At 37.3% G+C, this 17,050-nt stretch overlaps 1 protein-coding gene across 1 annotated transcript in view; it reads right to left on the minus strand.

Annotated features, from left to right (window-relative positions):
• Positions 1-17,050, minus strand: part of LOC107098567 (metalloprotease TIKI2-like) — a 101,928-nt gene that overhangs the window by 44,538 nt on the left and 40,340 nt on the right. Inside the window, exon 3 of the mRNA XM_015396309.1 lies at positions 778-924. Coding sequence (XP_015251795.1) covers positions 778-924 — 147 coding nt within the window. The remainder of the gene's footprint in view (positions 1-777; positions 925-17,050) is intronic.

The raw sequence follows: 17,050 nt of genomic DNA on the forward strand, positions 1-17,050 counted from the left end.
ATATACAAATTAGAAAATTAGAATTCATCCAAAACTTGAATTTATAACTGTTAAATCTAGCAGGAAGTATTGTTACATTGAAGCTACTGACAAAACCAGTCTATGCAGGTTGCAGAGTTTATTTTCTGCTAGGAAAATAAAAAACAAATAATCATCCCAAGCATGTAATAATGAATAAATGGCATGTTTTTCTCTCAATAGGCTTCTGATATTGAAGCCCTTACAGGCTGACAAACATCGACATGTAACATTTCAACAAAATTCTTGATGCTGTTTATCATGGTGAAAACACTGCATCAGAGCATGAAACTTAATTAGTTTTGCCAAGCATCTGCAGAAAATTAAGCTAATGCATAAGTTTGCTGATGGTATATATTATGGTGGAGTCTTCTTTGGGTCCGTAGGAATTGTTATCAGGTCAACCCGCCATTTCAGTCCTACCACTTAAGTGCTTTTTAATCTAGCAGAATCTCATGGCAAGAAATTCAAACTGACATTACTTTTTATTTTCGAGTAAATGTTTTTTTGGAGCATATTGTTGTTGGACAACTTACAGTAAGTGATAATATGAGGCAACAGATTTTCTGTATACTGTCAAAATAAATAATCTTTTTTGTGTTAAACAGGAGTTTTATTATATATTCTGTAGCAAAGCTTAAAAAGTTAAACCCAGAGGATTTAACTGATTTAAGTTGCTCTGCAAAACAACTGAATCTAAGAACAAGCAGCACACCATCCTTTATTGTGATCATTTAGCTACAGAGTGATGAAACAAACCTGAGAGGTGTCATGGTTAAAAATTATAGAGTTGAGATCCCCACAGTTGTAGTGTGTGATGAGATCTTCTGTGGTGTAGGATCCTTGAAGGCTGCCTGCTCGGACACCTTCATGCTGCAGCAGTGTCTGGTTCAATGCAAACAAAACCTGGAAACAAAAAGACCAAATAATCTTTCTTCATTTAGAGATTTAGGTGTCTTTAAGTCTTAGGATTTAATCAAAAACATAATGAAACTTGATTTTAGAATCGATATAACCTTGGTTCTACAGTATTGTACAAAGTTATTCATACAGCTTAAACCCTTTCACATTTTGCCACTCTAAATACACAAACTATATGCTATTTGGATTTAATATACTAAACCATTACAAGCATATATTTGTGAAGTGGAAAGGATAAGTGGTTTATAAAGATTTTTTTAATTATAACTAAAATAAAACAAACATTTGAATAGAACATAAAAATTCCAGAATTGGCATAGTGCTTAAGATAAGGCTGGGTATTTTCTTATCCAAGTCTTCCCCTTTTTCTGCTAAAGAAAAACATAATGTTACTATTGTAACATTTCAACAGATTAACAATAGATTTATCTTTTCATTTTTATACACCCTGAGGTTTTACCTACTACACAAAAAATTTATATTTTTTTATGTTCTAAAAATTATGATAATTGAAAGCTTATACAGCAGAACGTATTGAAGATTTGCATAGACTTCATTAGAGGGATTTATTTATAATAATAATTTATTATTATTTAGATAAATATTTTTAAAAGACTGTGACAATATTTGAGGAATAAAACCTGCTTTAATCTCTTCGTGGTTGTGAAATTTGCCATACATATATTAAACCTCTGTAGCTAATGCGGTGTTACTCTCTCCAACCTCCATCATAATGTCTAAAATTCAAACTTGAAGTGGTGTCCCCAGAGTATTTCATTTAAGAGCAGAGCAAGCTTCATTTTATTACAGCACCTGGAAAACTGGGTCAGTCTTTCTGGGACAGCACTGGCTTTGTTTAAATTCTACTTGATGGACAGAGCATTTTATGTGTCAAAAGGTAACTTTACATCAGAGACCAAGAAAATCTTATATGGCATTTCCTAAGTGTCTTTCTTAAAATCCCTCCTATTCAATACTGTATCTACATGCATCTGCTATAAGTTACTATAACTATGCAGACAACACACAGCTGTTCATTATGATGTTACCACGTGACCATAACCCATCAAAGTGCCGGTAAAATGCGTACAAGAAATCAAGGGATGTTTCTTTTTTTTCAGCTGAATCAAAACAAAACTGGAGCAATACATTTTGGACCAAATGAAGAGTGTTTAAAAGCTTCAGTTAAAAGTACTGTGGAGGATCTTCATGGATTTTTGAAAAGACCCGCCCTCTCCACTTTAAAAAGAAATGCACATGCACAACCCTGTACCCGCTCCAGAGAGATAGAGAACGTCTATTAAACATGTGCAAGAGCATGCATGAGCCCATTTCTCCTCGTGCACGCTCTGCTTTAAAGCTGCTGTTTCAATCGTTCATACAGCCTTACTTTCAGAAAAAAGAAAAAGAAATTTCTCCACTGTGTCAGACTCAACACCAGTAAGTGAAAATGGGGACGACCACGTAGGATGGCCTTACGTAAATATATCCCTAGAATGATTGACAATTAGGAGGACCACTTATTTTGATGATCCACCTGGAAAAAGACCATCTATCACTTTACCTTTAATTCAGTCCGAAAACATTGGGTCTTACCTCCAGCAGTCTAAGAAAAAGATGGGGAAGACTGGCATTCTATATGTTACTGTACATCTTCTAGATTTTTATTTCTCAAATTATTTAAATAAATTGCATGTAATTTTTCTTCAACTTTCCAACTCGGAGCAACTTTGGGTTCCTGAAGGAAGAAAAGAATATATATACATATACTTATTTTATCTTATATATTTACACCTTTAAATTAAAATCCCCTTTCTGTGTTCACCAGTACCAGTTTGCCGTTACTTTATCGCAACCATTAAAACTAGAAGTGAATCCTTTTAAGAAAGGATTTATACTTTCCAGCTGCCAAAAAAGAAAAAACTTCCACAGTTGTCTAAGACACAAGGGGCAAGCGTCCTAGCTTAAACTCTCTTCAGCCCGACCTCTTCTGACAGACCTTGCAACCAAGGCCAAGCTGTCAGTCATAGAAAAACTGTTTTATGCAAACCAGAGGTGTATCAGATGAAGATTTTATTTTTTTCCTCCATATTGAGTTTAAGCAGATGTGTATTTTGTTACTTCCACTATAATAGCCTTGTATGACCTGATTAGAATAAAGAACTTCACTCAATACAAAATCAAACTGAACCAAATGTACGTATTATAAAAGTTATCCTGCACTAAAAAATTGACTGAAAGAAAATCAGTATCAGTATCTGAACTAGTTGAATGGGGAACAGCTTAACAGCTGATACAGCTGCACACCTGGCTGACGGGTTATAACTCATGCAATAATGTTTCCCCAATTATAAATGCCAATACTTTGCACATTGCATGTTTAAACTCAGGATAACCTTTCCATTAGGACAACAGGAACCAAGTACTAAGCTTTACCTTGTGACTTTTCCATCTCTCCAACTGAGATCATTGTGTTTTTTTTAACCAGTTCTGCACGCTTCTTGTTTTTTGTTAATCTTTTCTCTTTCTATATTCCACAAAAAGGCAACTGCTGAATGACCTCCTTTCTCTTCCCAAAGGAGATATGCTCCTCTTTTTATTTCTCCAATACTGCCAGAACTCTGCTTTTGTTCATCCCATTATTTCCAGACCTATTTCACCCTATGTCTTTTCCTCAAGCAACAACAACAGTGTAAACCACATAAAGTTTCCAAAACGATATAATGTTTTAAGGGGAAAATTCCAGTGTGTATTATTTAAAACTGTAAATACTTAAAAGCACAAGAAATTTGTCCATTATTTTTATTGTTACTATTAACACAAACAAAAAAATAATGATTTACATTCTTCACCTTTTACTTAAATAAAAATAAATTAAACACAGTGCAAAAAAATGCCCCAAGAAATCACCTTAATATACCCATGTTTGCGAGTTTAAATATGCTATAAATACAGCTGCTCTATCAAACCTCAGAGATTAATTCACAGAGCACTTTTTAACTTCACAAAATTCCATCCTGTAGGGGACAGTGCCGATATGTGAAAGAAGGCTGTATGATCAGATAAGACAAAATCAATTTAATGGTTTATGAAAACCATGCACTTCACCCTTATTGCCCTCCTGAAAACATGCAGCAGCCACCTTTATGCTGTGGGACGATTGTCATCAGAAGGGACAAAAAAGCTAGGGCCAAATCCCAAACCGGCCCCTCAGTACTGACCCTGAGCACTAACTCTGAGCACTAACCCTCTGTTTGTGCATTCCCGAGGAAGGTCTGCCAAATTTAAGTGCCATCCCAAACCACATAGTGGGTAGGGCGAGTGGACCGTTCAGCCCTTAAATAGCAAGTCAGCATCAGTGCAGGCTTGCTGGAATTTGACAGTGGGTACAACAGCGACGTAATGGCAGAGGAAATGCGTTCCTCCAAATGTAAATTACACTGGTTTGATGCATCTTCATCACGCTGACAGAAAATTTCAAGTTAGGAAAAAGAAAAAATTTAATTAATTCCAAAAGGGAAGGTCCTCTTTGAAATAGCCCTCACCTTCAATCAAGGCACCTTCCACAGCTACGAGTGAATTTAGAGAGCTGGTTGGAAGTTGTTTACACACAAATCATGACAAAACTTTGATTGAGGTTTAATTCCCAAAACCTGTAAGAGCAGTGAGGTCCAAAATGAGAACTCAGGAGCCAGTGTCCTGCTTTTTTTAGGTGTGGTTCTGTGGTTCTACACAAGAGGGTTAAACTAATGGGCCATTAGTGGGTTCCTTACATGCTAAGAAAGATCAGCTTTGTCAGAGCAGGGGGATGAAAAACACCCAGGACACTTCCTCTAACACACGTGGGAGAGCTTAATTTCCAAGATTAGAACAGCCCTAAACATAAAGCCAATTAAATTCATATCTAAGAATGACCCAAATAACTACTAGAAGATTATTTTGACTTTATTAGCTAGTGTCCAAATAAAGCTCTATAGAAAATGTAAAAAAAAAAAAAATGCAAATCACAAATGCACTCTATCCAAGTCAACTAAGTTTGAGCTATTGTGCATAAAGAAGCTTGGAAATAAAATGCAGTCTTATGCTGTGTAAAGCTGGTTGAAACAAATATTAAAGAACTATCTGTGACCCCATGTAGAAATTGTTTTACAAAGCACTGCCTCCACTTCTCAACTATGGGATACTTTTGTTGGGCTATCTAAAAATATATATAATAAGTTATAAAAGAGTTCTAATTTTAACATAAAAATTCGTGAAAATGTTTAAGATATACCTGCATTGCACAGTATAACAAAAGTTACCCTACAAGCGGCATATAATCTCAGAATGAATATTTTGCTTTTGGTTTCCCCCACTTAGATTTTTACAGTTTTACAGTTTTAATCTAGAAACTGGTTTTAGATATAAAATGTACAGCATTTTAGTTTCTGTTTCCACTTTTGTATTTGACAGAAAGATGCCAAACCTATAAATGGTACAACTATTGAGGGTCCATAAGAGTTATGTCGGTCCCGAGGTATCTACTGCTGATGCTAAATTTAAATTAATGTCTTCAGTTTTTTTAAGAGGAACCACTGGATTAGGACAGACTCATGGTCAGGAGCTAGCAAATCGGATACACATGCCATGATTATTGCGACCATGACAGTTTTAGTAGTACCTCTTACATTGTAAATTCTCCTAAGACACGACAGACATGAGAGCACTGTGTCGTCAAGGGAGCTGCTATTTCAATATTGTCTGTCTCCTGGGAAAAGAACATCTATGCAGCTATAACTATGGTGACAAAGTTTGCGCTAGCCTGAATGAGGGAGGACATCAGTCACCGAAATTGAAGGCAAAGAAGAAAGAAGGAGGCATTAAAAGAAGAGAGTGCAAATATTAACGGGCACGTAATTCTACTACTACTGTGTGTGTAGTATATCCATGCATTTGAACATGGGCATGTGTGCTGGCAGTTTGGGTTTTCCCATGCTGAACTGACACAGACTCTTTTGCCAACAGGCCTAATCAGAGCAACAAAAATCAACTTTTACAGTCTCACAACTACCACTTTTTTCTTCTCTCTAATTTTTCATTTCTTAAATTTTGTTTCATGCGTGAGAAACTCTGATTGTAGTTAAATAAAGTGGTTTATAAGAACCAAATCAGACTGCAAAAGAATACAGGGATGGTTTTGGAACCTGCAATCAGAACACAGCACTCCAGAAATTCATTAGTGAGTGCTGGAAAGAAAACAAAGACAGAGCTGGGCAGAGGGGGAGACGAATAAAATCCAGAAAGTAGAGAGCTCTATTAAGTCTTTCAGCATTTTATATATACCACAACAATGCACCTCAAGGTACATTCAAATCTTGCTTTTGCAACACATTTGCATAGAATTGTTAAAAGTTTCAGTGTTTATACTAAATATGAACTAATAAGGTGAATTACAAGGAAAGGAAGCATTATTTAAGCAAATTACAATGCAGGAAAGGAAGGATGATACTGTTTAAGATAGGCTCCGTGTATGCACCCTGACGCTCTATTTTTCCGTTTCTTTTCCCTGAAAAGAGATCACTCGGCACAAACTCTTTACATAACACTTCATAACTTATATGTATTAAATAGCCTGATAGAAATTGTAATCTTACTCAGATCAGAGAAATTGCTTAGAATGTACAGAAGGCAGCTGCTCACCTCAGGGCTCACCTCTCAGGAAGTGGCCCCAATTAACAGTTAAAAAGGCATTTTATACATCTCTAGTCTGCCACATCATCTTATTTTACATCATACACATTAGCAGATGATTAGACATCCATGACTCCAGTCTTATCAAAATATTAGATTTCGTTCTTAGCTGAAGGACACCGCTCTCATTCAATTTCCAAATATTTGCCACGTACAAATTGAAGATTACAACTGTATATCCAGACAGAGGAACTGTCCTAATTAGATTAAAACGTAAGTTCTGACACGCGACAGGCAGCCAATACTAGGGTGTAATAAACTCACAGATCTTCGATGATAATTATCCTAACAATACCTTGCAAAAATGCTTAAACTTTGAAAAAACAAGACCTTTAAAAGTTTAACAAATGAATTGTATAGTTTGAATGTATTTAGCCACTCTAATCCAGTTTTTATAAAACCTCTATTTTATGCTGTTACTGCAGCAAGTTTTTTTAGGTTTGTCTATATGAGCTTTAAACCTCTAAACACTGAAATGTATATGCACCTCCATAAGAACTATGTCTTTTAAAGGAAAAGTCCAGTCATATTCAGAATTCAAACTTCTGAAAGTACCTTTAATAAGAAATTATTACATGCTGTTCAATAAATGATAAGTGCTATATCTGTTTTTTGTCACAACGCGCTATTATCCAAGTCATCTTCAAAATATTCTTCTTCAAAATGTTGGCTGTATACTTCGTGTTTTTTCTCTGGCCAGACATTCGATGGCAAATCCTACCTCTTCAAGTTGGCAATCCAACTACGAACCTGTCCGTGTTGGATTATGAATTGGAAAGGTTAAATAACAAATTTATTTATTTTTTTTACTTACCCGATTCATTACAACATCCAACTGCCATGCGCATTGGCATTGTCAGTTTAACTACAGTTCTCGCAAATTTCAAAGGTAAAGTCCTCTCAAAATCTAAAATAATTGTTGCTGATTGCAGGCATGTCTAGTAGTTCCCCTTGATTTTTCTTGTAAAGTGGGGAGAAAGGCACTAGGCCTACCGCAGCGTGAGGTCACTGCCGGAAGATGTCAGGAGTGAGGTGTTATTATATTTGGGCAAAAATTGCCGTTCCCAATTGGCCATTACTGGACTCAGTGATCGACAAGAAAATTATTGTTTTTATTTTTATTTTTTTGATTAACTCTAAATTCATTCAATAACCGCAAACATATTAGTTTTAGGTATAAATAATGGTCCACTGATCATTCCTTGCTGAGCGGACTTTTCCTTTAAGTCTGAAATGTTTGCCATTGTGCCTCTGGCTGTACGTGTATTCGTTTCCTAGAAATGGTTTTGTATCTTTTAAGGTTGTCGGACTGTTCTGTATCGAGTTCTTTCCTCCCTCCAATAAACTGTTATTGCTGTACAAAAAAATATTCCCACAGCATAAAGCTGCCACCACAATATATTATTTCACACTGTAGAAGACAAATAAAAAAAAATTTTTTCCTCATCAAAAAAAGAGCACACTCTTCCTTGACTTCTTACTCTGTCCACCTGTAAGCTTGATGCAAACTTGATACTTGATGCAAAATTACTACAAATGGCACTTCTGAGGATTTTCTTTCAACAGTAGCCTTTCTCTGGAGCTTTACCATAAAGGCGGCATCTGTGTGGTGGTCCTGTAAAATCAGACAAGTGAACAGATTCCTCACTTAAGCTGTGGAAATATCATTGGTTTCTTGTTTTTTCTCTAATTAAAGCTGTCCATACTGGCCTGTCAGCTGGACTGCCAGGACCATCAAAATCGACAGTTTTGCCAATACCTTTTACATTTGTCGTTCACAAAATAAGCCTCACTGTGTGGAGTGTTCAAAGCTTAATATAGCCATCCATTCATTTTCTTCCACTTTATCCGGGGCTGGGTCCCAGGAGCACCACCGCAGGACACCACGAGGGACACTATCGAAAGCCTTCCCCAGATCCACAAAACACATGTGGACTGGTTGGACGAACTTCCACGAACTCTCGAGTACCCAATGAAGGGTATAGAGCTGATACAGTGTGCCGCGACCAGGACAAAAACCGCATTGTTCCTCCTGGATCCGAGGTTCGACTATCAGACCTAACATCTCTCGTCAAGCTTAGCAGCTCCCCAACCACACTGTAAACAGTGTTGCTGAAGCACTACTTCCCCCTCCTAAGGTGGCGGACAGTATGCCCAAACACTTTCAAGGCTGACCGATAGTCCTCCTCCATGGCCTCTCCGAACTCCTCCAAGACCCGAGCTCTTGCCTCTGCAACAGCACAAGCCGCAGCACAATTGGCCTGCCGGAACGTCTCAGCTGACTCTGGAGTCCTACTAGTTAACAAGGCCAGGTAAGCCTCTTTCAGTTTGACGGCATCCCTTACTCCCGGTCATCAGGGTTCAGGGATTGCTGCTGCGACAGGCACCAGAGGACCAGACTTGTTCTTAGGAGGAGGAGAACATGGTCCTCTCTGACTCTTTGTCTCCAACATGGAAGCTTAATATGTTTGTTTTAAAAATTAACCATACTTTAATTTTTATTCATAACTCTATATGTAATGACTAATGTGTTCCTTGTTTTTATGAAGTTCTTTGTGTTCTCCAAGATTTAATTATACCCATTTCATTTGTTTTTTTTTATTAGTTAGGTGACTTCTGAGGTAATAATGAAACTAGATGTATTTGGGGGATAACAGAGGTAAGCAGTAGAATACAATAGAGAAGAACTTTTAAAAACATTTGTGTTCGAAAAAGTACAAGATTGAATATCACCTCTCCTTATCCTTAACCTTCCACAACTATACACCGCTTTTCATTATTCTCTAATCTATTCACTCTATTGAATCAGGAACCACATCAGAAAAATTTCAGGGGATAGAAAAAAAGCTGAAACACACGATAGACATTTAAAGTATGAAACCGTAAAATGCATATATGATAAGAAAACAGGTGGAAGTGTAAATATGCAAAGATCAATAGACTTTGTAATCGCAATGTTATGGGATATTACCTCAACACTTTAATGGATGCATAAAAATCTTCAAATGCTTTGGATTCTGCTTTCTATGGAGTTCTTTGTCTTTGGTTATGTAATCAGCCTGCATTTGAAAAATAAAACATTCTCATGGTGTTTTGTTTTTTTTTTCTTCCCTAAAACACTCTATTTCCCCAACTGTCACTTGTGCCTCACTGCCAGAGGAAGGGAGAAGTTGAACCTCTGACCCAAAACACACATTTCTGAGCTCCTCTGAGTCTAGGTGGCCTTCACTCTGAGCTTTCCCTATACTAACTATAAGAAGGCATTGGGTTCACAACACCCAAGGGTGAATATAGGGAAGGAGGTAGGGAGTTGAAATAACATCCTGGGCAACCCAAGAATAGAAGAAGTGCAATACCTCATCTCAGTTTCCTACAGAGGACCCCGAAGGAGGTAGTTACAAGGAGAGTACATGTTTAAGATTGTGCTTACCTGCTTAACGCCAGATGCCAGGGCAGTAAATTAACACGAGAGAAAGTATTTTGTATCTAATTGGTTTTTATTTTCATTGTTTAAATGTAATATTTTTGGTAAAAATCCTAACGTTCTTAAAGAGACCTAAAATACATAACAATGACAAGATAGTGTCACAATCGTAACGTACAAATGTTCTGGTTTGTTGCATGTGAAATGTGAATTACCATCCTCTAGAAATGTACATCCTCATTAAATATATTTGCCATTTTCCTATGCCTGTTGCTTAATGGGAGCCACCCTGTAACTGATGCCATTTCCTATCATTTTCAACAAACTCCTTAATGGACTTTCAAGGCAACAGTCAGATATATTACTGTGATTCCTTCTCCTTCTGCAATCTGTCAAGGCAAAGCCTAAAAAGTTTTGAAACCCTTTGGACTCTAATTATTTTTAAAGGAGATGGTTCTTTGAGGTCATCACATCTGTTCCATTTGGTTTATGTTTATTAGTTCTAGGTGCACACAAACACATATGCATGCATAATCAAAAACACCTAAGCAACCATCCATGTGTAAATGATTAAAAACACTGCAGCCCTGTTAGAGCCCTACCTACGTACAAACCACATGATGCAGAAATTACAACCCCATTGTTTGGAACGCAGTTTCTGTTTTGCCTCTGTCTCTCTCTTTTTTGTTTTCTTTTACTTTTTCTCCTCCTCCTTCTTTTCTCTTTTTACCCCCCCCCAGCCCCATCTTGTTAAGTCCTTTGCTGTGCCTGGTCTACCTCCTGTCTCAGCCGAGGAAATCCAGGGATTACTACAGGGACAATCCATTTGCAGAGGCCTGCTGCTCTCAGCTTCTCTGAAAAAAACAGCAGGGGTGTATGATACCTCTGTATAAAAGAAAACATAGCTTTCTTTTCTAATTCTTTCTTGCTTAACCCTGCTAATATCCTTTCCTCTCTTTGCCTACTAATTTTCATGTACTTGTTTTTTTCTAAATGCAACCACAAATACACACATGAATCATCTCCACAGTATCATATCTTCCCTCTTCATGACAGTCTCAGGAGACTCAGGAGGTGGGGGTCCTCACTATATACACTTGTCTACAAAAAGAAAACGCTGTTTGACTTGGCAGAACCTCTGCTGTGTCAGTCATCCTAGCTTTCCTGCTTCCCAAGAAGGCAAAGGGAGAGAAAAATAAAGTATCACTTAAATCAGAGTAAAAGCAAGGAGCTGGCCCCTCATCATGAATTCCCACTAGAATGTAATGCAGGATGTTGAAAATGCAACAATGAAAAAGTAAACCTATGTGAATTATTAGAAGTTGCGTTGTTGTAATGAAGAAACTAAGTAATGAAAAGTTATATCATTTAATTCGTAAGATTTGTTTCACTGTCAAACACATTCAAGTCCCAAATCAGAAGCCAACTTAAGCTGTATCTGTGCTTATGCAATTTTTATCATTTGGGTTTCTTTGGAGTTTTACTTGATTATTAAGACCTATTATTTACATCACTGCCACCTGCAGTCAATATTAGGTATATCATTTCCATAATTGTTGCTTGGTTAAGTGTTATAAGCGCTGACACTTGGTTAAGTGTAATAAGAGATGATGTGCTAATTTTCGAGGACTGACTTGCATGTGTTGAGGGCACTATTTCTTTTTCGACTTGGGCCTAGCAAATTACTGTGATTTATGTTTAAAACTGGCTCAAAATAATTGAACTTATTTCATACTATGCCAGAAGAATCATCATCAGTTGACTCCAGAACAGCTGAAGTACACTGGAAGGTGTATGCTGCAAGAATATGTCACAAGGTTGCAGCATGTAAGCAAAGAAAGGTCCAGCTTCCGAGGCCTGCATAGGATGTTACGATGTTGTCCACCAACATATGCAATGCTGGAGCTATATCCTCAGGAAATTATGTTCTTAGGTATTAAGATGACCCTCTTTTTCTTGGCCATGTTTAGAAGCTGTGTAATCTGTCCTTGTGTCATCATCCTCATCAGCCATTGCCAACTCCGGGGATGTTTTCTTCATTAAACTTAGGGTAGCAGGTGATGGATGGGATGTACACTTGCAGTCCTAGGTCACTCCTTCCACAGGTAGCTACCCTGTGGCTGGCCCAGAGGTTTCTTTCCCTTTTGCCAGCTGTATTTCCAAGCTGTCACTAGGTCTTTCCCTGGTTGCCAGCTACTCTCTTCACAGCTGTTACATGGTGGATGCAGATAATCAGTTCTGCATTAGCAGTAGGTGATTCCTTCAGTGATCTTGATGTCAACAGAATGAGCGGCACAGGAACAACAATCAGGATGGATCAAAGATGCAAGCTGGAAAGAAAAAAACAGGAGAAATTCTGTTCCTAAAGGGTGGCAGACAATCGCTGTTGGATTGGTCAAGATTTGAATGGGTATTATTGAGTAGGGAAAGTTGAGATGATTTTCCCAAATTTTTGGGGGACGGAAATCTTTACAGTGAAATAAGGTAAAAAATGTATATATGGTTTTGATGATCAGCTGGCTGAGGCAGTGAGAATATTAAAAAAAAAAATCTGGGACTCTTCTTGTGCTTACAAACTCAAGAACAAGTTTTGTAAAGTATGCAGCAAGCTTTAGTATTACTCTCCACTTTCAGTTGGGAGATGTTTAGGGATTTCTTATAAGATTTTTCTGGTCACCCACAGTATTTCAGTGTAATCAAGGTTGGAACATCTGACTCAGCCCATGACTTTCCTTTCCTCATTCCTAATCAAGTCCTTGATAAAATTTACTGGTACTGTATCCTGTTATTACCAAGTTGTAGGTCTAGTTCTACTCCAAGTTCTACTTCCGAGTTAATTTATTTTTTTCACAGACTGTATTGCGTTCTATTTATTCACCCTTTGATACACTTTAAAATTCATTGTGGATTCCATAATTGTGAAAGGACCAAGTTTTGCTGCTACAAACTATCTCTACTGTTTACCTTTTTGCGTCTCTATTATTGCAACATTTCTTCTGTTCTCATGAAAAATATAATTTAATGTCTTGCACAGGCAGACCTTGCATCAAATTACATTTACCTTCTCTCCACCAAACCTCTTATGCCATCTCCGCCATCATAGTTTCCTCTGATCCCAACACATTTCTCATCTACATTCCTTCCAAGAGAAAACGTTTTATTGAATTTAGTCGGATTTATCTGGCTTACCATTATTATGTGTGATGCTATGTAAACCAGATGAGTGAGGTAAACTCTACAACATAAAAGAGGAACAGTTTTGCATGTCTTGCTTATCTCTTTTGGTCTGCTTTTGTCAGGCCCATGGATTTAGCCAGACGATTACCCAATGATTTGTTCATTGCATAGTCCGCGTTTAAAGGTTGACTGAGGCTTAAGAAAACTATATGTTCTGCAGCATAAACATACATTTGTATTCTAGCAAAATTAAAGAGACATGGGATGTGACAAATATATGACAGAGGTTATTTTATTTATTATAGAAAGAACAGAAAGAACCGAACTGAGGAGATGGTGTTTGGGGATCATACCCCACTTCATTTACAGGGAGGAGATCAAACAGGTCACCTCGTATAGGTATCTAGGTATCTACCTGGGCAACCTTTTAAGATGGGGTTATCATGTTGACTACTTATGTTCTCATTTACAGCAAAGGATGTACTTTTTATGCAGACTGAGGGTGTTAGTGTAAGTCAGACATACGTTTTTTATTTTATCAGACAGTGATAGAGAGGAGCATTGGGTTTGGCGATGACATTGTGTTTCAGCAGTCTCTCCTAGCAGTCCAAAAGTTGCAGCACATTGTACAGTGTGCTATGAAGGTGAAAGGGAGACCTGAAAAGCTCCCAAAAACCAGATTGAAACGCTTTAAATACTCCTTTTTTGATATATATGGTATACGTATATGAATAAAATGCAGGTATCATAGAGTTACAGTATGTATATTTTCTCATTTATTAACATCTTAAAAATAAATTGATTAAAGAATATCCAGATAACAGTATTTTTTTAAGCAACAAGTCAAACCTTCTTACTTCGACCAATTTACAGCTGTTAATCTGTGAGCGCAGCGTGCACTGGATGTGAGGGTGAGGCAATGTTAAATGTCCTCTGCTGTTATACTGTAAAAGGCTGTTTGAAGACTTTGTGATCATGGGTAGGTCACACTTTATTATTTATAGGTCCATGTATATATATTTATATATTCTTATAGGTTTTTTAATGGGGATAATTGCGAGTAACAGGTTGGGTTTCGGTTCTGAACTGTACCGGTGCGGGCAAATACAATTTTTAAAAACCATACCCCTGCAGGACTCTGATCTAGCTAATATTCCAGGAGTCCAGCTTTTTCAAACATGGTAAAAAATAAAAATAAAAAAATAAAAAATGGTCTTGGCAGGTTTTAGGTTTTTTCCACACTATTTTTTGACAATTAATTGAAAAATGCTTTGTGAGACTTTCAGTGCTTGATATTTTGGTTTAGAACTTTACCCTGTTTTTAAAGTATCACAAAATCTTCATCCCCAACCTCTTACTGTGTTGTTTGGGTTTTTTAATGTTGTTTGACTAATGATGCCTAAGATGTGTTTATGCAAAACCTGCCAAAATTTTGCTAGTGTTGTCTGCTTTAGCTCATCAAGAAATTTGCCTGGCCAGCAAAAGCATTTTGCACAGCAGGCAAATTCACCCGGCGGGCATAAGGCTACTACATCAATCTACTGGTCTTAGGTTTCACCTCATCAAGGCAAACATAGATTGACATAGTAAATGGCGGCATTTTTACTTTTGAAAGCATAAAACATAGCTGTTGGGGTTCCTAGGTTGACCAGATTCCGAGAGACAGAACTAGCATTGGGAATACCACCAGCTCCTTCAGAGGCTAGGTCTGGAAAAGGGTCTCTTTCAGCTGTATTTCCATGTCTCAGTTCAGGGCCTTTCTGTTCCGCATTGGGGGACAAATAACCCAGACAACGGAGTGCTAGGTGAGATGCCATTCTGGAGCTCATACAGAGGCAGCGGGAAATCTGAAAGTTTTATAGCATGTTTCACAGCTTAAGTTTCATGGCTCTTTAAATTAAGATCACCTTACAGAGTGGATGATTTAAATAAAGTATATTATTTTTAACCAGTATACGTCATTTGTGAATTTTAGTATGAAATGTAAGTGAAAACAATTGATTGATCAGGTTTGTTAGGGGAAAAAAGCCAGGTCGTCCAAGCCTACTTTCTATTTTTTTGGAAAAGATTAGGCAACCACCTATGTCTTTTATCTATAGCACTTTTCATATTTGCACATTCAATCCTCATATTAGATGCAGTGATTTTATATGTTTTTCCAGTAAATGTAAAATAACACATTCATTTGCAGTGCAAAGTAGGATTAATTCAACACCAAACTAGAATGGGAGAAAATAAAACAATAAAGAAAAAGTGTATTTCTTGAACTTTTAAATTAGCTTAAAATCGTCAATTAAATGTACAATGTCAAACATAAGAGTTCAAATCAGCTTCAGATTGTCCCAGTTGTATCTTACTCTCATTTGTGTATCTAAGCCTTATTTTAAAAAGAAATTAATTCAAAATTGTGCCAAGTTTTATAGCCCTGATGCCTTGCAGCAAAAGGTTCAATTCCTGGCCTGGGGTCTTTCATCATGGAGTGTGCATAATTCCCTCTATATAGGTTAGGGTTCTCTCTGGGTACTCTGGCTCGATCCCACAGTGCAAAATGATAACTTTTAGGTTAATTGGTGTGATAAGTGGTAGACCATGGATGAGTTCAACATCTACATTGCACTTAGAATTTTATCCTGGGTTTGCAGAATTAATTTTGAAATTTAAAGCTATAAATAAAAACAAATGTATATAATTACCTTGCACACATGTATACATGTGTTTTGCAGACAGTTATCAGAAAAGAAAGAGATAGCACTGAAAATAAAATTTCATCAGCGGGAAAGGCAAAAAAAAATTAAAGAGCCCCAGCTGGGGGTTTAATCTATTAAATATCTTTAGAAAAAAAACCCAACAAAATGAAACAAAAGACCAGATGTGAACAGCTAACCCAGAGTTGTATGAGAGGAGGGTGTGATTTTTTTTTCTCCTCATCCTCCTGGTCAAAGATCTGCAGCGCAGATGGTTTAGCTCTTTCCTAAACCCCATCACTCCTCTTTATCTTCACAAACACACTCCCTCTTATAAACTATCCACATCTAGCCTACTTCAAATCAACTCATGTTTATTTTTCATCCATTATGTTTTTTTTTTATGCTCATCAGCCGTCCAACTCTTCTGTTCCCAAGTTATGTTAACAGTGATAAATTTATAGTTTTACCTTTTCTCTCCCTTCCACACAACAAATCTCTCTAAAACCATCCTGCTTTGTCTGTCATTTCGCGGCGGATCCCCTTCCACCATCATCGATCTGTTTATTTGGCTTTCAAATCCTTTCTGCTTCCTCCACATCATACTTACACAGTCCAAAATGAGCGTTCAAGGCTCCTATAAATATGAACATGCATTTAGAATACTGTGTTTGTGTTTCCACATGTATCCATCTACACCAGAAAATTTTTCTAAATTACACACAGCCCTGACTGTCTGCTAGACTTAAGGAACATAAGGCACAGTAGGTAAACCAAGCTTACTTTCTTTTCTTCCTTTCCTACAGTCTGGCCTGTGTTACGCTCTGAGCCGAAGCTGACAGGGTAATCCCACACAAGCACACCATTTCACGGCAAATCAGCGGGAGAAATGTTCGATTTCATGCAAGTGTATTCAGCCGACAGGAAAACAGAGAGACACAGAGAGCGAGTGTAATTCAAAATCTTCAGGCACAGAAGAGGCACAGGTTCTGAATGGTAAGTCCATGTGTGTATAAGAGTTTTTTAGCAATAAAATCGCAACCCTAGTAAGGGCGATTTTGGTTGATCATTTCAAAACTGTATGAAGATATGTATA

Source organism: Cyprinodon variegatus, unplaced genomic scaffold (assembly GCF_000732505.1).
Source record: "Cyprinodon variegatus isolate N-32 unplaced genomic scaffold, C_variegatus-1.0 Scaffold790, whole genome shotgun sequence".
NCBI lineage: Eukaryota > Metazoa > Chordata > Actinopteri > Cyprinodontiformes > Cyprinodontidae > Cyprinodon > Cyprinodon variegatus.